The 25054-nt window shown below is 55.0% G+C and overlaps 1 protein-coding gene across 1 annotated transcript; it reads left to right on the top strand.

Annotated features, from left to right (window-relative positions):
* Positions 1-185: 185 nt before the first annotated feature.
* LOC112108592 (SWI/SNF-related matrix-associated actin-dependent regulator of chromatin subfamily D member 2) lies at positions 186-23065 on the top strand (the record flags this gene model as incomplete). Its single annotated transcript, XM_026647251.2, has 6 exons — positions 186-410; positions 17955-18139; positions 20197-20239; positions 21639-21761; positions 22194-22313; positions 22970-23065. Coding segments are annotated over exons 1-6 (729 nt in total), but the record flags the coding sequence as incomplete, so codon positions are not given.
* Positions 23066-25054: the final 1989 nt, after the last annotated feature.

Below are 25054 nucleotides of genomic sequence, written 5' to 3'. Positions count from 1 at the left end.
GCGGGGCTCAGCGCCCGGGAGGCGGGGCTAGGGCTGGGGGAGGGGCTCAGGGCCCGGGAGGAGGCAGGGTTCGGTGTGGGGGCGGGGCTCAGCGCCCGGGAGGCGGGGCTAGGGCTGGGGGCGGGGCCCGGGGCCCGGGGGCGGGGCTCTGGGAGGGGGCGGGCACTGCTGGGTGCCGCGCGGGGACTCGCCCTGGGAGCCGCCGCCGCTTCCTAGTAAACAGCCGGGCCGCGGGGCCGCGGGAGCCGATGTCCGTCCGCGGCGCGTTCCCGCTCAGCCCCCTGACCCCCGCCCCCGGGGCCGCGCCGCCCCCTTCCGCCCCGGGGCCCGGCCTCATGCGGGGCGCCAGCCCGGCCGCAGCGGGGGCCGCCGGCTACCGGCCCATGGGGCCCGCCGTCGTCCAGTACCAGGTGAGGGCTCCGGGCGGAGGGGGGCGCTGCGGGGTGTGGTTTGGGGGGCTGGGGTTTGGGGGGGGCTGGGTGCGTGGGGGGGCACTGGGGGACGTGGAGGGAGGGGGCTGGGGGGAACTGGGGTGTGTGGTTTGGGGGTGCTGGGGTTTGGGGAGGGCAATGTGGGGGGGCTGGGGGACGTGGGGGCTGGGGTTTGGGGAGGGCAATGTGGGGGGGGCTGGGTGCGTGGGGAGGCCACTGTGGGGGCTGAGGGAGGGCACTGGGGGGAGTCAGGGGCTGGAGGTGGGGGGCTGGTGGAGGGCACTGTGGGGGCCCGGGTGTGTGGAGGGAGGAGCTGCGTGTAGCCCGGGACTGTGTGTGGGGAGGAGGGCACTGGGCAGGGGGCGGCCGTGGGGGAGAGGGGCGACTGTGTGTGTGGGGGGGCACTGGGGGGTGTGGGGAGAGTACTGGGGAGGGACCGGGGGAAGGTGCCATGTGGTGCTGGACAGGAGGAGGAGGAGGGTGGTGGCAGCCCCAGGAAGCCCCCTTTGCTCCCCTGCCATGGATGGGTGAGTTTCCTAGCGCCACACCTGGCTAAACACCATCCTTCCAATTTGCCCCTGTCCCTGCGCACCCCGCAGCCCTCCCCCGGGGAGCCAAGCTCCGGCCCAAGGGAGGAAATGATTTCCAGTCCAGTGCCCTGATGGGGTTGGGCTCTCCACCAGCTGGAGTGCCTCTGCTGACCCGGGCTGCGGCAGTGGCCCAGTGGCAGGGCAGCCTCTCAGGTAACTAGGTCTCACACTGTTCAGTGCAGCAGTCCTTACACCACGGTGGCACCAGGTACACTCCGCTTTACAAAGTGGCCACCTGCCTCGGTTTCCAGGTACTCTCAGAACGTGGCCCCACACAGAGCACGTTGCGCTAGGTTACACCGGGTCACGGCAGCAAAGTCTGCATTCAAAAAAATGTGTCACGCTTGTCATGCCAGGCACAGATGGAAAAACCTGCTCATGGACTCAGTTTCTGCCTGTGCATCCAGCAGCAGCCAGGGTCTAATTAAAACAGAGTGTGCAGCAGTAACCCGGGATCAAGTGGGCAATGGTTACACTACGTTAATTCCAGCTCCTCCGCTCTGGCTCTTATTCCACAACGTAATTTGGAAGAAGCAGGGAAAGGGGCCTAAGATGTCAACTGAAGAAGAATCTGTAACTTTGCTAATTGGGTCCTGAGACTTGGAGGTCTTGCCCTATGGGTGGATTTACCATGGGGCTGGATGTGATCATTCCATTTACTAGTTTAAAAAGAAATGGCTGTAGGAGGCCTACTTATGGACACCCTGTTCTCTAAAGCAGTGGGGGAACTTGGGAGAGGTATATGGCTCCCCCCTCCAGGGACTCATGGGAATGAGCTCATGCTTCGCTTCCTGTTTCTGAATTCGGCTGAGATCCTTTTCAGATGGCTCGGGGTGGGGTGTCTCCTGGTAGGAGCTGTCACTTGGGGGGTTGTTTTGTTTTGGAGAGGATGAAATGGAGATGGTCGTTTCTACTTGAAAGGTAACCAGATTATATTGACCAGAAGCTTGGTTCGCTTTTATGGTGCCTAAAACAGCATTGTGTATGTTTGGGGGAAGGGGTTTGTGCATGAGAATCATTAGAAAATAACAGGACAGGAGACAGACCCCAATCAATTCGGTTCTTTGCTGTTTTGGTGCCCCGACCGGGTTCTCTGTACAAGAGTCTGGTAACTGGACTCTTTTAGGGTATGTGCACTGCAGCTGGGAGCATGGCCTTCCAGCCTGGGTAGACAGACACACGCTGCTGACAATAGCCGAGGCCCAGGTGACGGTATGGGCTAGCCACTCCAGTGCAGACCCAGGGAGTTGGACAAGCTTGTACTCGGGTGGCTAGCCTATGGTGCAGCATCCACACTATCTATGTACCCGGGCTGGGAGGCACACTTCCAGCTGCAGTGTAGACATATGCTCTGAGGCTGTTCTGTGGAGGTGATAAAGCTGCTTGACAGAGGGGTGGGGTGGAGAATGGAGTTGCTTTTCTTGGGTCTTGTAGGGGAATGTGTGCATAATATCTATGGGTAGCTGTAGTACTCAATAGGAATGTGCTAGAATCCAGCCAACATCTCTCTTCTTCTCCCCCCCTCCCCCCCCCAAAAAACCCCAACCAACAACAACAAAAAACCAATTGCATCAAACAGCCCTTTTCGCTTTCCCAGGTGCTGAGAGGAGGTAACATTTGTGGGCTTGATTTGGCTACTTGGCAGCCCACTTGCTGCTTCACCTCTTCTGAGGTGGTGAACTGGATCATGGATGTGCAGTAGGCCAGCAAGAAGCCCCTCTGTGCGCAGCTTTGGATGTTAGAACCTGCTTTAGAAAATGTTGGCCTGAATTGCTTGGCTAAGGTTGGATGGCAAGCCAGTGGGAGAACTGGGAACAGAATCCTGATTCCCTTCCCTGTGTCTTAGTACAAGACTCTTCTTCCCCATACAGTTTCCAAAAAGTGCTATGGGATCTCTAACACATACCAGACTTGGTTCTTGGATTAACATCTCCTCCTTAGGATGGCAACTGTCACAGTGCAGGGTGATATCACAGGCATATTGTCAACTGAGAATTTTATTCCATTGAAATCTAGCATGTGATCAGTATGTTAAAGAAACTTTGTCCAGATGCTGCTGCAGATTGTCCCCTATGCAGCCTCTGTTTATGCCTTCTTTTCCCTGGTTCTCCATGGCTTTTAGCCACTTAAAGTCCATGAAAAACGGTTAGCGGATGAACGCTGACTCACTTGTGGTGTTGCTGTGCAAACGCTCTCTGTGTCAGCAGCATAGGATGTTGTAAACAGCCAGCAGGAACTGCTGCACATGAATCCATGTCAGGGGCAGCCCTGAGATTCACCTGGGGTTTGTGGGACGGTCATTCTGTTTGTGTGAAAGCCAAACCGTTCTGCAGACAGCTAAGTGTGAACCTCAGGCGACGATGGTGTTTTCTACTGAAGCTTCTCCAGTTCCCCTGTTTTCCGTTTCCCCTTTAGCAGAGCTCTCATGTAAGTCAATATTTATGCGCATGTTTTGCAGATATAACAGCTATGCCCAAATTTTAGATTTCCACATATAGTTTACCTGAAGAAAGTTGGACAGATAGTGGAAAATAATGGAGGGGGAGGGAGAAGGTTCCTGCTTACCAGAAACTTCTATGCTCAAACTCTGTTCACTATTTTTTTTTTTTAACATCATCTTAATAAAATTTTTAAATCTGAAGCAGGGGATGGACACTGGTCTCTGGAGTGGAGCTGGCCAGCGAGCCGAGCTAGGGAAGTTTGGGAGTCAGTGAAACAATTCTGTCTGTTGTCTAAAGCGTTCTTTGTGAGGAGTGTAATATTATAACTGTCACTCAAACTCTCTGCCCTCAGCGTGCAAAGCTGGTCATGCTGGTGCAATTCGCTCTGAGCAGGCTGAAGGGTTGGGTAAAGGCTCTCTGCCAGAGTTTAGGAGACCTGATTGTTCTACAGTCTCCAACTAGCCCATCTTCCACCCCTCTGCTAGTCTCCACCTCCAGGTCACCAGCCCACCCCCATTTATATCCACGAATTAAAAAACAACACATCCCCCAGCCTAGGAAATTTCCACATTGAAAACATCATTAACACAGAGTTAAGGCTGTTCAAGTTATTCCCTCGAACACCAAAAAGCGAGGAAATCTCAAATCAAGGTAATATACAAAACTCTGAGCATTAACCCACTAGGGTCCCAACTCTTGACCACGCTAATATGCTGTCACATGGGCTTTCCTTTCAACGGTATCACCCGCAATGCACCAATCCTAGCATCTTTGCATACTGTACAACTTCTGTGTTCTGTCTGTCTGGTGTAGAGTACACCTCTACCCCGCTATAACACGAATTCGGATATAACGCGGTAAAGCCGTGCTCCGGGGGGGGGCTGCACACTCCAGTGGATCAAAGCAAGTTCGATATAATGCGGTTTCACCTATAACGCGGTAAGGTTTTTTGGCTCCCGAGGACAGCGTTATATCGAGGTAGAGGTGTATGTGGAGATGCTAAGATGGTGTCATTAAACTAGTCAATAAAGACCCACATCTGAAATTTGTGGAAGGTGCCATAGGGCAGGACAGAGGTATGCTGACAAGGGTTTGTTGAGATTTAGAGCTGGGGTAACAAGGGGTGCTGTGGGTCACGATTGGGATGCATTAATAGCGACTACATACTTGTCTCCACACTGGCTGGCTGTAGAGAGTAGTATCAGCCCTTCACTTTCATGGCTGTTCCTCACTGGAGCCTCACAGCACTAGATCAGAGGGGGGTGCTGCCGTCTGTTCTGTGCATCTGGAGAACGCTGGCGTAGGCCTCATGGCCACATTAGATGCAGACCTGGTGTGCCTTGGTTTAGTTGGGGACTTACTCCACAGTTCAGGCTCTGAGGGACACAGTAACCATCAGTGACTTGGGTCTGTGCCGGGGAGTACTCAGGGGCTCTTTAATTGGTGGATTATTAACATGATACGTTAATCCTTCTACATCCTCGTGTATCACTTGGCTGTTTCATTAACAGCTCGAGCAGGGAGTTTAAGCAGGTGGCTCGTCTCGGCGTCAGGGGGTTTTGTCTCTGTTAATCCCCCCATGAATTAGTGGCACCAAGTCTTCTAACTTAGTGGTTAGTTACTGGTGTTCCCAGAATAGCCAGACCCTTGTCCTTTGCATGGCGCCCAGCAGTCGAGTTTAGACAACAAAGGGGGGTTGAGTAAGAGGATCAGAAAATGGACGATTATTCAAGCTTTGCCAAGGTGCTTGGCACAGTACAGAATGAGGAGACCCGGTCAGTGCCTCCCACGAGCTTGCCAGCTAATTCTGACACATGGGTGTCCAGAGGAGTTGGAGGCAGTGCAGGGCCCTGGCAGAGGTCACTGCTGAAGGGCTTAGCAGAAGGGCTTTTGAGGGAAGGGTTTGAGCAGTGGTGCTGGGGACTGTTCGATCATGAGGAGAACTGCATCCTAAGCATAGAAGGAGTCGGACAGAAAACTGGCTACAAAGGGGGACGCTTGGCTAGAGTGAAGACAACTGGTGAGCAGAAAAAAGACAAGTCTGGAGACGGGCAGAGTCTTGATAGTGAGGAGGTGAGGCCGGAGCTTGTTGCAGCTGGCAAGGGAAGCTCTCGAAGGGATTTGAATAAGGGAGTGGTGTGGTCTGAGGAACCAGTGAGGAATTTAATTGCAGTATTTCTGCTGTGCTTTTCACCTCGAAAGTGGAAGTGCAGCCATTAGAGGCTGAGTCCCAGGCTGAAATGCTCCATCTTGATCACACAGGGACCCAAGTGCCATTTGTACTCTTTAATGCAAATTAGGTGATGGTTTAATTCAGTCAAAATTAGGGCATCCTTCATGTGCAAGGGCACAGATCTAATGTTGGGCCTAAGCTATCCGGCCATGTTAAACTGGTTACATTCTGGTGAAGAAAGAGCCGGCTTTATGATTGATACAGCGCCTTCAGTTCTTTTATGTAGGACCTCTACAAAACTGTTGTGCTCTTTGCTGCCCCTAGTGGCTCTGCCCTATAAATTAACTATCTCGGGTACTGATGTTATGCCAGAATAGAAATAATAGAACAGAAAGCTACATGTTCCATTAGAAATGGTTTGATCAGTATTTGCTGAATGAGAAAGATCTTCTTTCCAAGGTGTTTAGAGGCTGTTTGAAATAAGAGTTGTTTGTATTGCAGTAGCACGCAGAGGCCCCGTAGTGCTGTACACACAGTGAGGCAGTCCCTGCCCCAGAGAGCTTGCAGTCTCACTGGGATACGATTTAATGGGTGTAACGCACAGTAAAGGGAGTATCGGTCATAGGAATACATGGTTATCTAAGCCAGCTATAGATATATTTCACAGGAGTTTTTAATGGGAATCTGCACCAGGCCACTTGTCTGTGGTGTAGAAGTTAGCTCCAGTGGAGGGACTCGAAGTGGGGTGTCATGGACAAAGTGCCAGGCCAAGAAGATTTCAGCAACAGCAGCATTTTGAATGACTCTGAGAAGGGATCCGGGTTGCTAGGAGTCAAGATGAGAGCGAATGACCTGGACTAGGGTTCTAGCTGAGCAAGGGACTATCTGTCCTTTAAAAACAGCTACATGGATGTGCTGTTACGCTGGGGTGTAACCCTTCCTTTCCCGAACGGCGGTGGTTTGAGAGGGCAAGAGATTATACATCTGAGTTAAACTTTGTATGGTCGCTTAAATCATCTGCTTTCTCTTTTGAGGAGGGAGAGGCAACAGTGAGTCATACCCAGCCCTTTGCCTCCAAGAGGAAAGCACCTGAGGTGGTGAGATTGGAGTTAATCTAGATGTAAAATCTCTGTGAAACCTGCTGTCTGAGGCTTCCACTCCACCCATCATCAGTTCTTTCTCTGCTGCCTCTCTTGAGAAGTGCCCCCACCCCACCCTTTCTGCAGATATTCCCTCAACTCCTCTCTTTTCTATAGTCTTCCTTTCCTTAGCCGGGGTCTGGAGAGAGCAGTCCTTACCGGAGGGGCCAGTTCAGTGATCTGTTTCCCTTCTGAGCTTTCTGTGGGAATGTAGTGATGCTTCTCATGCTGCTGCTAACTGTGGCCTGTGGTGTAGAAAGCTAGTCTTTTCAGCACTCCCTTTTGGGTGAGAATCGTACCCCTTTCTCCTTATTCATTTTGCCTTAATGCCTGGGCTACAGATTAAATTCCACAAAAATCTGAAGAAGTGGGTTTTTTACCCACGAAAGCTTATGCCCAAATAAATCTGATAGTGTTTAAGGTGCCACCGGACTCCTCGTTGTTTTTGTGGAGACAGACTAACGCGGCTCCCCCCTCTGATAGATTAAATTCTTCCCTTTGCTGTCTCCTTCCTTTCTCGGATTTGCTTGTGATGTTTTCACTCTTGCATTTACTTTTTACTGGGCCGTCTCAGTTTGTCTCTTCCCTCTGCCTGTCTGAGACCATAAAGTGTGTGAGTCTGTCATCTTCTGTGATGTTTTGCATGCAGGATGGCATGGGTTTAGCCTGGTATGTTTCAGTGGCAGGTGCAGAAGTCTCAGGTTATAACTTGTGCACCGTTTGTACAGTGCGCTGGGGAGACAGAATGTCAGAAATGGATTTTTTTTACTTGTATTAAATGGACCCTGATGTGCAGCATAAACTGACTTGTTTCTCTCCCTTCCCTCGGTCTCCCCCATTCTCACCCTGGGACCTTGCGGTAGCAGCGAACAGTAAAGCGGCCATTGTGGGTTCTGGCACAAGCTTTGCTTCATGCCCGGATTGAGTTGAAGGCAGAATCCTCTGACCTGTAACATCTGTGGCTTCGCAAGCAAATCTGTCGGGACCCAAATCTCTCGGCTGGTGCTTGCAACATCGCCAGCACGTGACTAAATTCTGCTCCGTGGTTCTGGTCATTGCTTTGTTCCCAGTCCCTTTTATTCACTACCCTCCTGTCTTCAGGAGACCCACTGTCTTACACAGCTGTAGTCCTGCTAGGGGAGAAGTCTGTACTGGGATTTCCAGGAGACCAGGCAACATCTTAATGTTGCCTTCCTCTGATACCTTCTGTTTGAAGATTTCAATGCCCTTGGACAAACTGAGCTTCCTGATGTCCCTGGGGGGCAGGTATTATCCCTGTTCTACAGACTGGCAAACTGAGTCTAGGGGAAGTGAAACAGCCATAGACTCAGAATGCCACGCGGGCGTTGGGCCCTTCTGCAGCATGGATAATGTAGTTTCAAAATCCAAGAGATCTCTCGCATCATTCTGAAAGCTGAGCTGAAATCCTGTTTGAACAGGGTTTGTTTTGCATGTCAGAACAGTAAACATTGCTGTTTGGCTTATGGGGATTCTGGAGGAACATGCAGAAATTGCCTTCACTGGGCATCCATCCAGGCCTTGCTTCCAAAGCCCCAAGCAAGAATACATGTGGCTCTCTCCATAAACGTCAGTGTACACGAAGTTGGATCACACGCTTCTGCCATGTCAGGAAAGCCCCATTTGCTCTTTGTTCTTAAAGGCTACACTGGATTCAGTTTTGGGAACTGACGGATAGTGACAACTATCGTTTACGGCCTGTAGGATCCTGAAATGCAAACCAGAGCAAGGACCATATTGTGGTCTGCACCAGGCGTACCATGGACCTGCCCCTGTCGCAGCAACCTGTCTGTTTCAGTCACCGTTGATTTCCTACAACTTTCAACCATATCCCCTGCCCACTGCCTGCCTTGGAAGTGCTCTCTGTGCACGTGTTCTTTGCGGGGAACTTGATACTGCATCCTAGTGGCACCACTCCTCATTTTCATTAGACAGATGAGGTCTTCTGGATTATCCTTTCCTTAGTCCTGGGCACTGAGAGGGTGTTGCTCCTTGGTGTTAAGTTGTAGAGAAGAGCCATTACATTGGGACAAAGAGGAACAGAGAATTAGAGACTGTCTCTTCCCATTACTTTCTGAATCACTTTCTTCCTTTAAACAATGTGTGACTCAGGCTATATCAACACCACAAAGATGAGTCAACCTGTGTTAGGTTGACTTACAGCCATCGCATGAATTACTGCGGTGGTGCATGTCCACACTACCCTCGTTGGGTCGGTGGTGCAAGTCCTCACCAGGAGCACGTCCACTGACCTAAGAAGGGCACCGTGGAGAGCAGAGAGCCTGGTCTCTCAGCTCCCTGCCAGGAGCCCGGCTGCCCCACAGGCTCCTGGGCTCCCAGCAGGCAGGCTGCCTGCCCCCACGTCCCTGTTCCCAGCTGAGGAGGAGTGAGATTCTGCCCAGCTTTCACAGCAGAGCCATGAAATTGACAAGAATGACAGCCAGCAGCTGATGTAAGGAACCCCAACAACACCGACACAAGCCCTGAGCCTCTCGCTGAGGTGGTTTTATGATGCCCACACAGCAGGGGAGTTACATCGGTGGGAGGAGCATTGCAGTGTGTACACCTCCACTGTTTTGTCGACAAAACGGTGTAGTGTAGACAGGGCCTCAGACTGTCTGGCTTGGCTTCTCTCTGCTGACCGAGCACTGAAGTTAGTTCTCCCCTTCGGTTCCCTACTTGCAGCATCTCCAGTTCCTGGCCTGCCCCCTTCTCAAGAGGAGCCCTTGGCAGGCATGTAGGTTTCTGTCATGCAGTCAAATGTTCATCAGGAAGCATGCCAAACTCATGTTACTTCTGAGGGAAGCTGACGCCAAGCAGGGCTCCCAAAGTGCAAGAGGCCTATGCATTGATCTGGAATGAACCACTCCACTGTAGACTGCTCCATCCATGCTTTCAGCTTCTGGAGGGAATAGAAGCAAACATTTTCTATCCCACTTCCAAATGGCTCCACTCGTTCTCTGTTGGGAATTCTGGACATTGTCCAACATCTTCCTTGGAGTGTAACGTCCGAGCTTTGCCCTTAGCTTAGCCCATCAGCTGGAGTAATGTGAGGAGTTCTAGGTGGCAGGGTCACTGATCGAGGACTGTGGAGACTAGAGACCCTGGCAGACCCCAGTCAGGATGGGCATTATGTGCTAAGAGCTAGGACTCGCTTTGATGATGCTGGCTGTAACACACAAGCCAGTACCATGGATACTGCTGGTAGAACTCAAACCAGTAGGGGCTTTGCTCTGTCCTTGAGAGGATTCTCTAAGCAGCTGTTTAACAAGGCCGCAAGGATAAACCAGGAGATGGGGAATCTACTTGTGTGATTCTGCCTTTCCAGTTCCTCTCACGCAAGGGATTGAACCCAGGTCTGTGACGTGCTGCCTGGACAGAGGGCTGAATCTGAGCTGTGGGTGAAGACTGCTCAAGCACTAGTGGAGGTGATGCCAAAGTCAAGCATCAAAGATCCCTTTGTCATGGTGCTGACACTTCATTTACAAACATGAGGCCTCCCTTCTCCCCACTGGCGCCGCGTGGTCTCTGCAGGCTTCCCCATGCCAGGTCAGCTTCAAGAAATCTTCATACAGGCTGTTATCACTCATGGCAAGCTTTCAGACACACCCTCTGAGCTGACTCCAGGCTCCTCCAAGTCCCTCCCCAAAGAGATCTCCTTTTCCTGCCCAAGCTTCAGAAATCTGACCGAATAAAATAGCACAGTGAATGAGGTGGACACATCCCAAGAATGACAGTCAGGGGTTGGTTACTTTAGAGCAGGGGTTCTCAACCTTTTTCTTTCTGAGGCCCCCGCCGACATGCTGTTAAAAACTCCCTGGCCCGGCTGTGCCATAATGTTTTTTCTGTATCTAAAAGCCAGGACCATTGTTAGGGGGTAGCAAGCAGGGCAATTGCCCAGGGCCCCACACCACAGGGGGCCTTGCAAAGCTAAGTTGCTTAGGCTTCAGCCCCACGTGGCAGGGTCGGGGCTCTGGGCTGCAGTCCTGTGTGATGGGGTTTTGGCTTTCTGCCCTGGGCCCTAGTGAGTCTAATACCAGTCATGCTTTGCGGACCCGCAGGTGGCCCCGGACCCCTGGTTGAGAACCACTGCTTTAGCGTATGTATGTGAGAGGAATAGCAAGTGATGAGATTAGGAGTTGGGGATACCACAGAGCCATTGCACCCTGGCTGGCAGAGACTTGGCCAGGTCAGGCCCTGGCCTTTGGAGACATCCTCTCACTTGGGCAAGCTTGTCATAGGCTTACGCCAGAAAAATTACCAGCCTAAACTACACCAGTCAGCTTTAGGGCTGCGTCGAAATAGTTGCCCTGTGTGAATTTCCTTGCTGTTGATAAGCCTGAAAGTCAAGCTGGGCATCCCCCTTCTGTTTCACCACAGTGAAGGTTCTTTCGAGTGATTGCACATGTCCGTCCATTCCATTCTTGGTGAGCATGAGCCCTGCGCACAGTCGCTGGAAACTTTTCCTCTGGCTTGACTGCCCTCAGCTGCTGCGTGTCTGCTCAGCCGCCCCCGAGCTCCCTCAGTTCCTTCTTACCGCCGGTGACGGTTCTTGGAATTGCTTGGCTTGCCTTAGCCAGTGCTCTGCGTGTTGGTTGTAAATTAATTCTAGAGAGTTTTCTAGATTTATAGTGTTAGTACTTAGTTAATAGTGTAAGTTTTCTTTTTTGGCCGGACTTAGGGTTTTTTCCATTACCCTGTACCAAGGGATGCCTCGTCACCGGCTTCAGGCCCTGCGTCTCTCGGGTTAGGCCGGTGCCCGTAAGTGACCCACGCTCAGGCTGCCTGAAGTGTTTAGGAGAAGCTCATATTCAGGATCATTGCCAGATCTGCAAAGACTTTAAGCCTCAGACAAGGAAGGACAGACAAGCCAGGCTAAAGTTTTTGCTCATGCTAAGACCTCTCTCAGAGCCCAGTAGGTCACACTCTGCACCGAGTGCCTTGGCATCAGTTAGATGCCTCCCAGTTGCCGGAGTCCCAGCACTGCTCATCCTCCCCAGTGCCTAGAAAGAGGCATAAAACCTCTAAGCAGGCAGCTGAGAGGGGAAGGTTGCTGGCACCAATGTCATCTAGGCGTGGGGATAAGAGTAGAGTGCAGCCTAAAGCTAAGCACTCCCCTTCTCTGGCACTGCCAAAGCTGGCAAGCATTGACTCCAGCACCAAGGCAGGTGCTGTCGAGGCCAGAGCCTGAGGGTGTGCCTGCTACATCTGCGGCACCGCGCTGTCCCGAGACCATCTCGGTACTGACCATGCCGGATGCGTCTGCAGCAGCAAGAGATCTGCTGAACCTTTCGGTGCCGGTATTTCCAGTGGTGCAGGAGACCATGCTCTTGGTACCAGCAACATCGGTGCACCACTTGGTACTGTGTCAGCCTCTGTTACCTCAAATTGCACGTCCGTCAATACCATGCAAGGGGAATCCTGCAATATGGGCTGTACTGCATCGTTCTCCAACTCGGCGTTGGTCTTTGGCACCGTCGGGAGCAGCCCCTCCTTGGTCAGCGGAGGGAGAGTCGTCGTCTGAATCAGAGGTTGGCTCCTGTGTCTCCCAGCCTCAGAGCTGCTCTCACTACTCTCCATTGAGGCACTACCTTCAGCGGGAGTACCACTGAGGGGGTGGCCAGGAGGTCTCTGGGGCCCACCACCAGACCAATGGCGTTTTTGGAACCCCTGGAGTTTCCCACCAGTTTCTAGGTCGTACATGAGACTTCTTGTTCTGTGTCCTCGGCGAGGTGGGGGACACCTGCTCACCAGGCACCACCTGTTCCTGAGCCCAGGACCAGAATCCTCATTGCCTTGTTGACATTTTGGCCCCAGCAGGGCCATTGTGTGGCTTTACCTATTCATGAGGCAATTAGGGACCCTGTTAAGGCTCTCTGACCTACCCCTTTGTCCCTTCCCCCTACCTCAAGAAGGGCCAAATGTAAATACTACGTGCCTTCCCAGGGGTTTGAATACCTCGTCCACCCCTCTGGGCGGTGTCAGCAGCTAATGAAAGAGAGCAGCAAGGGGCGACCCATAGATCAAAAACCACACACAAACTAGATCTGTTCGGTAGAAAAGTTTATTTTAGCGGGGGGGCTGCAGCTCAGGATTGCCAGCCAGCAAATGCTTTGGGGCCAGTATGATTTTAACGTGGGGGACTTCTTGTTAAAGTTCAGAGACGTGATGCTGGAGACGCTAGGTGGGAGTTCTCCTCAGTTGAGGAGGGGAAATCTGTAGCGAGATGTTTTCTGTAGGCTGCGCTGGATGCAGCAGACGCGGCGGCTAGGTCCATGGCTTCTGCAGTGGCCGCACCTGGGAGCTCTTGGCTGCAAGCCACGGGGCTTCCCCAAGAGGTCCAACAGACTTTACGGCACCTGCCCTTGGAAGTGGCGTTGCTGTTTTTGCAGCAAACTGAGTCTAAGCTCCATGGCTTGAGGGGCTCTAGAACCACTCTAAAGTCTTTGGGATGGTACCCTGCAGCCCCAGCCAGAAAGCTTTCTGGGTAGCTACAGGAGGGGGGCCAAACTGCCTTATACGATCTTTAAGGACAAGGTGTACTTGCACCCTCCTCCGAGATGTCTCTCTAAAATGGTATCTAATTTTCATATTAACCTGTCAGTTTACTTACCTGCGTTTTACCCAGAACCACAGGCCAATAGAGAGGAGCAGTGTTTGCACAGCTCCGGTGTCAGAAGAGCGTTGACTTTCTACGTAGACAGGACTAAACAGTTTTGTTTGTCAGCCCAACTACTTGTGGCCATAGCAGACAGAATGAAGGGTCTCCCGCTCCCTTTGCAAAGAATTTCATCTTGGAACTTCCTGCACTCATGTTTATGACCTGGCAGGCGTTTCACTGCCAGGGAGACCGATAGCACGTCCCACAAGATCACAGGCAGCCACAACGGCATTCCTTGTGCAAGTCCCTAACCAGGACCTTCGTAGAGCAGCGGCTGGTCTTCAGTTCACACCTTCGCATCCCCTTATGCCATTCCTCAGTATTCCAGAGACGATGCTAAATTTGGACGAGTTGTACTCCAGTCTGTGTGCACGTGAACTCCGATCCCTTCTCCCACATTACGGCTTGTGAGTCACTGAAAGAGGAATGCACATGTGCAATCACTCGAAAAGAAAAAACGGTTACTAACCTTTTGTAACTTGTTATTCAAGATGTGTTGCACATGTCTATTCCACGGCCCGCCCTCCTACCCCTCTGCATCAGAGCTGGCCGGCAAGAAGGAACTGAGAGCGCTCGGGGGCGGCTGGGCTTGTGCAAGTGGAACTGACTGGAACAAGGGAAACGTTTTGTGGTGGTGGTGTCCAAGAAGGAATAGATTCCTGCCTGTGCGGACTGTGTAGGGCAATCCGGAGTAAAAAGCAGTAAAACTGATTTGTGTCTCTAAAGCCAGCAGATCTGATTTCAGTGCCCGCGTGGGGGGTTGTGTGGGGATCTGTTGATGATGCCATCTTGACGTTGTTGCTTATCAGAGCAGAGATGCACTTTAAGATGGGGCCACTGGCTCCAGCTTCTCTTGCCTTTCCCCCCCCTACAGCACCACCTCAGTCACAAGAACCATCAGCGGCTGGCTGCTCTCCATCCTCCGCAGCATCTGTCCTTTAAGCAAGTTGGGGGAAAGAGGGGAAGTTAGCAGGGCAGGAGAGGAAAAATGGGGGAAGAGAAATTAAGAAATATGGGGAGGGAGCAGAGCGAGAAAGCGGCAACAGTGCTGTGAGAGAATGTGCGAGGAGTGGGCCCAACTGGGGGAGCTGGAAACCACCAAACAAGGCCCATAAATGTCCCCAGAACAGCTTCATTTTATTTACCAGGTAAAATGATAAGCAGTTCGTTTAACAATCTAGTTGGTGATTGCTCTCCGTTTGGGAATATTGTTCAGCTTGCTGGGTAGTGCCAACAAAGGAAATCGGAAGCAAAATGAATTAATTTTGTGCAAGTTCTACACAAGCATTGCCCCTTAGAATTCATTCTGTTCTGTGTTTTCAGTGACAGGTGGAATTGTTGAAATTAAATGTTAGAATCTAGGCGACTGGAATTCCCCATACTTCACAATGGGGGTAACTGGAAGATTGCCCAAGGTGACTTCAGGAAGCGCTATGAATAGAGCCCAGATCTCTAGTAAGATAGAACTAAGGCTTATCCATTTGCCACAGTGCCTGTCGGAATGAATGTGCCACATTTATGTGCTTGTCTATCCTGTCTGTAACCCTGTGCCATGCTCTACTCTAGAGCCATTAATATAACCTAGGAATTCTGATACTCTTCTGTGGACCAGCCCCAAGAGGGCACCATGACAGTTTGCCAGGAGATTATACAACTGTTTGTGAAACGGTAATGGCCCGTTGGGCAGCAGCCTACTTCTGCTACTAGTTGCTCCTTTAGCTCAAGTGGAGGAGGTCTATACTGTGGATCTGAAGGTCCTGGGTTCCAGTGTGTTGACAGCCCATGTAGGGGAAAAAAAATGTGATTGTGCATTGTGACAAGTCTGTAATTACATGTGGGTTGAATTACGATTGCCTGGGCAGCCTTAATCTTGGCACTTGCTAACTTTGGGTGCCTGACTTTGCAATCTTAACGTGTTTAAATGTGGACTTTTACAATATTTTTATAGGCCCTCCTGTGAAGTTGGCACTTGTTGAGAAACTGGAGGCCTCCGAGCATATCTAGCAGCTGTCAGAACCTTTCACTTGTAGCTCACCAGTTTGCATCCAGCCCAGCTGAGCAGGGAGTAGAAACTGTGCCTGTTTAATGGCTCTTTGGCTTCTCTAGGAGATGAGTTGGGTGGGACTCAGTTCCCGTTCCCCCAGTCCAAACCCAGACTTTATGCTAATTGGTGAACTCAGCCGAGTGGTCGACAACTGTGTGAGCCATGGAGACTGAACTGCTCCTGTTACGCTTAGAATCAGTGTCTCACCCCCTTGGGCAGTGTGTGTAGGAGGCTTGTTCTGGAGAGGGCTTTAGTAACTAGGGCTCTCCAACGCTCGCTACATCACCCGACGTCAAGCTGAAGTTCTGGCTATATGCAGACAAGCTCATGTAGTCATGTAGAGCTGTACAAAACCTGGCCGTGATGTGCACCCCGACGGTCATTCCAGAGTGCACATCTGGAACAGAGAGCCTCAGCCCAGCCAAACGGGTCCCTCTCTGTTTTATTGCAGGGTTTCGTTGTGTTTGCGGCAGGCTGAGCAGAAATCCCTGTTCAGGAGGTTTTGTGTTTGGTGGCCGAGTGTGCCAGGTGCCTTACGCATCAGGGCCGGCAGCTGCTCCTGTTGAGCCCCTGAGCAGCACTGCTGCTTGTCCGTTACGCGGCTCTTACGTTGAGTCAGTTCCCCGAGCTCTTCTCCCTTGGAGGGAGTGCTCCCCACACAACGGCTCAGTCCGTTTTCCTTCCGTGCTCTCCAACCCCATCCGTCACATGCAGGGCCCAAGCGAAAGCAGCCGGGGAACAGTGGGTGTTGTCTCGGCATGTTCTGGAGCTGCCGGCAGCAATGAAATGTTGTCCTGCTGGCTTGGTGACTTTCCCAACCACACAACCTCCTTGGCATTAGGGAGCCCGTTCTTGAGATCTCGGAAAGCAGACCAAACAAACCAGGGAGCCCTGCGGCGTTGGCCAGCCAGCGGCCACGCTGGCAGTTTGTCAAGCACCCAAGGGCTGCACTTCATGTAGGTAACATGAGGTCAATTGCAGCCTTGTGTGCAGCGCAGCAGTGCTGCGGCAGAGGCTGCGGGTCCCAGCATGCAATGCTCTGGGTGCCCTGGATCGTACCTGTCTGGGCCCGGCTCTGTGTGAAGGTGGATCCTGGAGAGGAGGTTGAGGCATGAAGTTGTGGGCTTACAGCCTCCAAGGAATGCGCTGCTGGATCCCCGGGGGGATCGCGAGATGAGGCCAGAGGTCACAGGATCAAGCTCGTACCTCCTGAGGGGTCGTCAGGGCTCATTTAATGTCCCACAAACCCCCCTGGCCCCCGTGCAGCCTTTGTCACCCAATCAGATACCGCCTGCCTAAAGGTCCGTGTAAGTGGGCCAATGGGCCGTTAGGGAACTGGATTTTCCCTGGTCCTGGGGCTGTCAGGAGAGAGCACCCGCCCTGAGCCATGCACACCCCCTCTGGGCACGTGGCACTCATAACCAGAGCCGTGTGAAGGCCATTGCCATGCTTTAAGAGGCCGTTGTGTGCCCTGAGCCAAGGCGCTGCAGCACTCGGGCAGGCACCAGGCCAGTCTGGAGCCAGAACCTCCCGCCAGTAGCTGCCGAGTGCGATATGGGTCTCGGGGTGCGCATCCCGTGGTGCCCTTGCTCCCGTGTGGTAGGGAATCAGCGTGGTGGCCTAGTTACTGCAGGGAGGGCCTGTCCCAGAGCAGGGAGCCTCGTTCTGTGCTGAGCCTGTGTCCCCCTCCTCCTCCCAGAGGGAAGTGAAAGTGGCCAGGCCTGTGGTGGAACCTGCCTAGACCCCAAAGGGGGTTTCCCATGTACTGACAAGTCCGTTAGCGGGGTGTGTGTGCTCCCTGCGGCTTGCACTTCTGCATTTTCTGTTCCACTTCCCTGCTTGTATTTTCTAGAGTAGCAAAAGCTGCAGCTCAACCCATGATGGCACTTTGTGACCCCCCCACAGCTCAGACAGCGTGGCCCCTCCCTCCACACTGCAGCTCAGCAGGTGATGTCGCTGTGCTCCCTCATCTCAGCAAGTGACATCTCTCTGGGCCCCCAAGCCGGGCCCCCCCACGCTGCCTCTCCGTGCGTGACTCCGCTCTGCGCCCCCCTCCCATGCTGCAGCTCAGGGATTGACTGTGCTCCGTGCTCCCCCCACACTGCCGCTCAGCAGGGGCCAGCGCTCTGTGCTCAGCCTAGGGTAAAACACAGGTGTTTGCAGTGTCTCCAGTCTAGCCTTAGGAGTTGATTAGCAACTAGTTATCTCTGGGTCAAACCCGAATGTCGAGGAGCCCTCACCTTGTGCAACTGCCCCTCCTCCGTCACTTTTTGGCTGTGCCACTGCTCTGCGCCGTTGCCCTCCCCCGTGAGTGCATGGAGTGGGGTGTTCTCCCAGCGCCTGCATGTTCCATTCTGTGCCGCAAGCAGCTGGGTGCACAGACTCCTGGGCCGTGTGGCCTGCTAGAGCCCAGCAGGAGGCTTGCCAAGGTAACCGTGTCTCCTTCTCTCCTGCTAGCGTCCTGGGATGCCGCCGGGGAGCCGGATGCCCATGACCGGATTGCAGGTGGGATCCCCGTCAGGACCCCCCTATGGAGCAGCCTCTCCGATGCGACCAGGAATGCCACAGTCGATCATGGATCCCTTTCGAAAGCGCCTGCTGGCTCCGCAGGCGCAGCCCCCCCTGGCAAGCCAAAGGCGAGGGTAAGGGTGTCCGTGCTGGTGACGATGTGCCTGACCTCGGGATGGGGACGGGGTGGTTAGAGCGCTGGCTCTGGCCTGGGCCGCTGCATCCCAACCAACCCCAGTTCTGCCAAGGGCTCCAGGCTGGGAGCACGTCCCTGATCTACCTCTGCCTCCAGTTCCCCAACTAGTGCCCTTGCGGGGAGCTGTGGGGATCCAGTGCCTGTCACTTGCTAATCGCCCCCTGAGCGGCACAGGGCTCTGAGAACTGTGCCCCCCCCCCCCCCCCCCCCCAAACAAACACCACAAAAGCAATGTTGGTGTGAGTGGGGCTCCTGCTGTCACCCTGCTCTGGCAGGCGCCCAGATGCAATGGGAGCTCTGGATCTCTCCTGAGAGGGGCTTTATGGTGTGTCTGCCCCACGCCCCTGCCACGCTGCTGGCTGAGCAGAGGGAAGCCCTCTGGGGATTGCTGTGGGGCTGGAGGCTGATAGCCGAAGTCAGGGCCTGCGGCAGCCAGCTTTCTGGCACGCAGCGTTCACTTGGCCTCTTCCTCCTTTCGAGCCGAGCGGCCGTGCCAGCACATCCGGAGTTGTTTACAGTGCTGTTAATCGCTTTGCTCTGTTTCTGTTTTCATGAGGGTTTGTTGATTGTTTCTCAGGGGCCCCAGGGCAGGTTCTCGTGGGTCTAATGGAGGCTGCGCCCTGGGTCCCGGGTTATTTCAAAACCTGAATGAAGGTGCATTACCCCAGCTTTGCAGCTCCCTTTAGCAGAGCCCAGCTGTACTGTATGAGGCCAGAGCTCCTGTGCTCTGGGAATCGATGCAGGTTTCCATGCTGTCACAGAGCTGGCTGCCGGCATCTGGGGAAGAGACTCACTCAGGGGAATCACTGGCTCTGTGCGTCTGGGTGAGGTTCCTGAGCAGAGGTGGAATTTAGATAAATGGGGAAATGCAGCTGGCTGAATGAGGGGCGTGAAAGCAGCCGATTGCCGGCAGTGTCCCTGTTTCTGGGGGGAAAACCCCTGAGAGTCCTTCGTTTACCTCCTGTGATCTCCACAGCACGAGCCAGGCCTGGGCCGGGGGGAGGAAAGGTGGAGCGAGGGACCCCTTCCCATGGCATGAGCTCGGCCTCTGAAGGATGGGCAGCATGGCATTGCGCTCTGACCCATGGCATACACTGCACTGGCTCTGCTCCCTTATTCGCTGCAGATCTACTGGGCCAGGGCTCCCCAGCAGCCTGAGGTGGTGCAGGAGGCAAATGTCCAGAAGCCCCCTCCCTCGCTCTGCCTCCTTCCCAGAGGGGCAGGTACATTTGTCGGAGCTACAGCTCCAAACACTGGACCTCCCGGCTTCCTGTGCTGACCTCTCCTCTCAGCCACCAGCTGACGGTCAGCAGAGAGGGCATCATCATAGGATCCGAGGTGCCTCAGGGCAGCATGATCCGAACTCTGAAACCTAACGAGGACAGTTCAAGTGTCCACAATAACTGCTTTGCTGATTGCCTCAGCAGAAACGTCCAGCTCTTGGAGGATGTTGGGAGGTGCTGGGATACTCCCCGCCCTCCCCATCCTGCCCCTTGCTGTTAGCCAGAGCGCTGCGGCGGTGCATAGAGGTAGCTAGACCCAAGCTTGGGGGCATTCAGGTCACAACCCCCATCTGTTACGAGCTGTCTTGACTGACCAATCTGTGATGTGTCTTGTGCACTCCTGAGCCGGGGAGACGGCGTGGCCTAGAAACTCCAGATCTGTTTGGTTGATTCTCGTGCCCTCAGCAAGGAGTGGAGTCTCCAGGGGATTCAGGGCTGGCTCGGTGGCTGACTCTCCATGATTCGAGAGTTGCTGTGACCCTCTGAGTTCCAGGCTGGAGTTACTGGAGTTGCAGGCCACTGTGACCAATAACAAGCTGTGGTACAAATGAGGCAGTGCTGAGGGGCAGGGTGGTGTGTGTGTGTGTGTGTGTGTGTGTGTGTGTCTGCAGAGCCCCAGTGCATGGGTCTCTGGTCTGACGTGGGTGTTAGAAGCTGCTCAGGAGTTCAGCCTGCGCTCACCTAATGCTGCCGTTCTGTGTGCTGCTTGCAGGCTGAAAAGAAGGAAGATGGCGGACAAGGTCCTACCACAGAGGGTAAGTGCTGCTTCCCTGCTGAGCGAGGGTACCTGGCCCCAGCCCCGGAGTGGGGTGTACTCATGCCAGTGGAATGGGAATTGTAGGAGGAATGGTTTCTCTTTGTTATGTGCCCGGGGTCTTGAGGCACCCTCAGTGGGGTGGAGATGAGGGGAGGTGAAGTGCCCTCTATAGCAGCAGGGGAAGATGATGCCCATGGGTTAGGGGCTACCCAGGGTGGGGCTGGGGGAGAGCAACAGTGCCTTGGTTTCGAGAGCCCTGCTGGAGCTCCTGAGCAGTTGTTCCCATTCTGAGCCTCTGGTCTTGTTGACAAAGGCCATTCCACTGGGGTGTTTGGTGTGCCCGTCCCTCGCCGGTGCGAGATCACCTGCTGGGCTTGAGCCCTAGGCTGGCTGCAGAGTGGAGAGGCAGGCTCCGAGCTGGGTGGCAGTGCCCATGGGGGCAGGAACGTGCCGCCAGCCCTGGTTGGCGAGCGCCCGGCTTGGAGTGCTTGGCAGGTGCATTGCAGGCCCATGCTGGGCACGCGTGCAGTGACGCTACTCCGGAACGAAATGACATCCTCAGGGTATGTCTACACTACGGGATTAATCCGAATTTAGATAATTCGAATTTGGGAAACAGGTTGTATAAATTCGATTGTGCGCGGCCACACTAAGCACATTAATTCGGTTTTTAACCACATTAATTCGGTGGTGTGCGGCCACACTACCCCATTAATTTAACCACATTAATTCGGTGGTGTGCGGCCACACTAACCCTAATTCGAATTAACAAAATCGATTTTGGCGCTACTCCGCTCATCGAGGTGGAGTACAGAAATCGATTTTAAGTGCCCTTTAATTCGAATTAACTGGCTCTGTAGTGTGGACGGGTGAAGGGTTAATTCGGATTAACGCAGCTAAATCCGAATTAAAGTCGTAGTGTAGACCAGGCCTCAGAGATGGACTGTGGGGAAGGTTTGTCTTCGCGCCCGCCTGCTGGGGCGAGCCGCACAGCTGTAGAGTGTTAGTCAGGGCCTGGACAGCTGGGATACCTAGCCCCAGACACCCCAGGCATTGTGGGTGGGGATGTGAGCTGGGGTGTTGAGGTCATGGTGGTCAGGCCCATTCAGCTGGGGTGGGGATTTCAGGGTGTCCCGGGGGTTGTCTGCGGTACTGGACAGCTTTTCCAAATGGCATCAAGGCCGAGCTGGGCTCCCACCTTGCCGGGCTCCGTGGTGCTAGTGACTCTGGGCTCAGAACCGTGACTTGGGAGCTGCTGCTGTAGGGTATGGGGGGAGCGAGCCGTAAGGTGTGCACGGCCTGGTGAGGGCGGAGACCGGCAAGCCGTCCCTGCAGGGAAGGGGCAGGCGTGCAGTGCGGGCCCACGGCGGTTCTGTGATGGGCTCTCTGTTTGGTAGATCCGGGAGCTGGTCCCAGAGTCTCAGGCCTACATGGACCTTCTCGCCTTTGAGCGCAAACTGGATCAGACCATTGCCCGGAAGAGAATGGAAATCCAGGAGGCCATCAAGAAACCCCTCACGGTGCGTGACAGCCCCTGCTTGGGCAGCCCCTGCTTGTGATCCAACTCTTACTGGAAGGACATATAGCCATGAGCCACATGCAAAAATAGGGGATGGAGCTGCCCCATCTGAATGGGGCCCACCTCGCTCCCGGGCCTTCCCGAGATACGCATGGAGGAGGTGGCTCTCCAGCCCGCTGGGACCAAGAGGAGCGTGCAGCCGAGCAGCAGTTTCATAGACCTTTGTGCAGCTCGGGGGCAGCACGGGCAGATTGCAGCCAAGGTCTGGCCTTGTCGGTTCCTGTGTGCATGCTTCTCTCCTGCCCCCTCCCCGATGGCTATGGGAGATGGTGCTCCCCCTCCCGGCAGCGGGTCTCTGTAGGGAGAGGCTCTGGGGTGGGTGCTGGGTGCTCGCTGAAACTGGAGTGTTCCTCTGTTTCTCTCTGCACTGCAGCAAAAGCGGAAGCTGCGGATTTACATCTCCAACACCTTCACCCCGGGCAAGGAGGAGGGGGACGGTAGCGAGCGCGTGGCCTCGTGGGAGCTGCGCGTGGAAGGCAAGCTCCTGGAGGATGTAAGGACACTGACTGCCAGCCTGGCAGCCTCCACGCCGGCTGGTGCCGCACGGGGGAGCTGAGAACTGTCCCTGCAGCTGTTCAGCCCCCGTCTATCCCCACCCATGTTCGGAGCCTCTCAAAGCCCAGATCTTCCCTTTGATAGCCACGGGACAGGGAGCAGCGCTGGCCCTGCCTGGGTTCTGGACTTGGCCTGTCTGACCTGGCTGTGAGGGAGGCTGTGTATGTCCACACGGCACCTGGTACTCTGTGCAGAGCCCCACAGCACCGGCAGCACCCCCTTGCCCCCCCCATGTGCGAACAGGTTCCCAAGCCCTCCCCCAGAGTGGCCCTTCACTTCTAGCTGTGTAGGGCCTCTCCATCGCACCCCTTCCACAGCCTGACATTGCAAACTCCCAGCCCCCCTTCCCTGTGCCCCATGTGTCACTGGAGCCTGATAAGGGCCTGGCACAGCTCTGTGCTCCCTGGGCCCCACAGCACCAATGGCAGCTCTGATGTGCCCACAACCATCTCCGAGCAGCCAGCTGAGGCGCTGCCTGTGTAGCCCCCGCCCTGTCTGTCTGAGGACTGGGGCTCTGGTTATGGCCTGCTGCACTCCTGCCCCCCGGCCCTGGGGAAGGGCAGGCCGAGCACTGCAGCGGTTCCTCTCTTTCAGCCGAGTAAGCAGAAGAGGAAGTTCTCCTCCTTTTTCAAGAGCCTCGTCATCGAACTGGACAAGGAGCTGTATGGACCAGACAACCATCTGGTGGAGGTGAGGCGCGCCTGGCAGCTGCTGCGCGGCTCGGGGTGGAGCAGCCGTCTCCTAGCAGCGCCCCGCAGCGGGTCTCTGGCCTGCGAGCTCCAGGGCTCCTCGGAGGCCTGGGGCTGGCTCTGTTGCACGCTCCGTGGTGGAGGTGGAAGGATCCTTTTGGCCAAGACCCAAATGGCCCAAGGGAGACCATCAGGCAGCTAGTTCCCCCCTGAGCACTTGGTGCCCCCCGGGCTAGTGCCTGGAGCAGGGAGCCGGCAGTAATGCTGGGGCTGGCATCTAAGCGGCTGCACCGGGCCCTCCCTGCAGGGAGTGGCTGGTGCTTGCTCTGGCTCCAGCTTGTGGCTTTGTTTTGTTTGTGGCGGTGTTGGCCCGTGGCCCAGACTGAAGTGGCAACAGCATGGCCTGGCCTGCCTCTCCTCCCCCACCCCCACCTGGAAGACTCCCAGCAGCCCTCGCCCTTAACCTCTTGGGTCCCAGTGCAGGTTGGCAGAGGGGGCTGCTTGGGGGGAGGAGAACTGGGAGTGGGGAGGGGGCCGTTTTGAGAAGTGGTGTTGGTGAGAGGAGCAGCCTGGGGGGCCCATGGGGTGGGCCAGGTGCAGTTGTGGGCTGGGGGAGGTTCAGGTGGGGCAGGGGAGGGTGGGCAGGGGGCAGTCAGACCAGGGCCTGGGGGAACTTGGCAGCCTGAGCTGCAGGGAGCAGGAGGTGGGAGAGGAGCCCGAGGACAGGTGAGGTGCTGGGTGAAGGAGGTAGCCCCAGCCCAAGCTGCAGCCCCAGCAGGACCAGTCGGAGGGGCCTGGTGCCGGAGTTGGGCTGTCCCAGCACTGTGGAAATGGCCCTTGGGGTCTGGGCAGGGCAGCGCTGGGCAGGCCGGGACGGCGACTGATGCCTGCACCAACGCTTCTGCTTGCCACGTCTAGATTTCAAAAAGACCGGGGGCGGGAAGGGAGCTCGTGCAGTACTGCCCCGTAGACCGCTCGTGGCTTTGCTGGCACTAGTTTGCGAGTCACCTCCCCACACCCCATGTGTTGAATGACTCTTGCAGCCTCTAGGGCCTGGGAGATCCAACGGGGCACTACCCTGCCCAATACCTGCTCCTGACAAATCCCTGCCCTGAAATCCACTAAGTGGAGCTCTGTGAGGCCAGATGGGAGGCTAGGGGTCCAAGTGACCCTACAGCCGTTCCGCTCTTGGGATGGAGCAGGGCAGGAGAACTGGGTCTCCAGGGGTCCTCTGGCGAGCTTCCTAGGGCTCTGTGGGGTGCTGTAAGGGGCTGTACACCGGTGCTTTCCGTCCCCCCCCCATGCGAGGGGAGAATTCCCAGCTGCAGTGGGGCCCGCACTAGACACTTCCAGCTTTGGTGGGGCATGAGAATCCCAAACTTCGCATGGTTGCTGGACTGGGGCTAACGTTGCCTGTCCCAGCCCTCAAACGAGTGTCCTCGTCAATCTGCTTTTGACCTGGGTAGCCCTGGGAGAAGTAGGAAACCTCTGGGAAGGTGATGTGCGACTGGCCTGTGAAACTTTACTGCCACAGCTGTCACTGGGCCGAGAGCTTAGCAGCTGGCAGATCCTGGGCTGGACAGTGAACACTGGAAACCATCCCGGTCCCAGGCATCAGCCAGCCTCTAACGGGGTCAGAGACACCCCCCCTTCCCCCCAAAGCAGATCGTCCCAGAACTGCCTCCTGCATGTAGTGTGGGCAACCAGGCTAGATGGACCTCGGCTCGGTTTCTGTGTTAACTTATAGTTCAGGGGTGGGGAACCTGCAGGCTGGATCCAGCCTCTGCTTCATTTCAGCCGGCCTGCAGCAAGTCTCCACACTGCAGGCCAGAGGCCCTGAGCCTCGACGCCCCCCCCCCCCCTTCCTCCCCCCCGCTGGACTGGAGCCGCGAGCGCTGGCTTGCTCCGCCGCAGGGGGCGGGTTGCCAGGCCATTAAGTCTGGTTGGCTCCGCGAAGTGACCAGAAGCAACCGGCATGTCCCTGCGGCCC

Source organism: Terrapene carolina, unplaced genomic scaffold (genome assembly GCF_002925995.2).
Source record: "Terrapene carolina triunguis isolate 2854851 unplaced genomic scaffold, T_m_triunguis-2.0 Scaffold51616, whole genome shotgun sequence".
Lineage (NCBI taxonomy): Eukaryota > Metazoa > Chordata > Testudines > Emydidae > Terrapene > Terrapene triunguis.
Note: the sequence above shows the minus strand (reverse complement) of the source record. Positions and strands in the feature narration are given on the sequence as shown.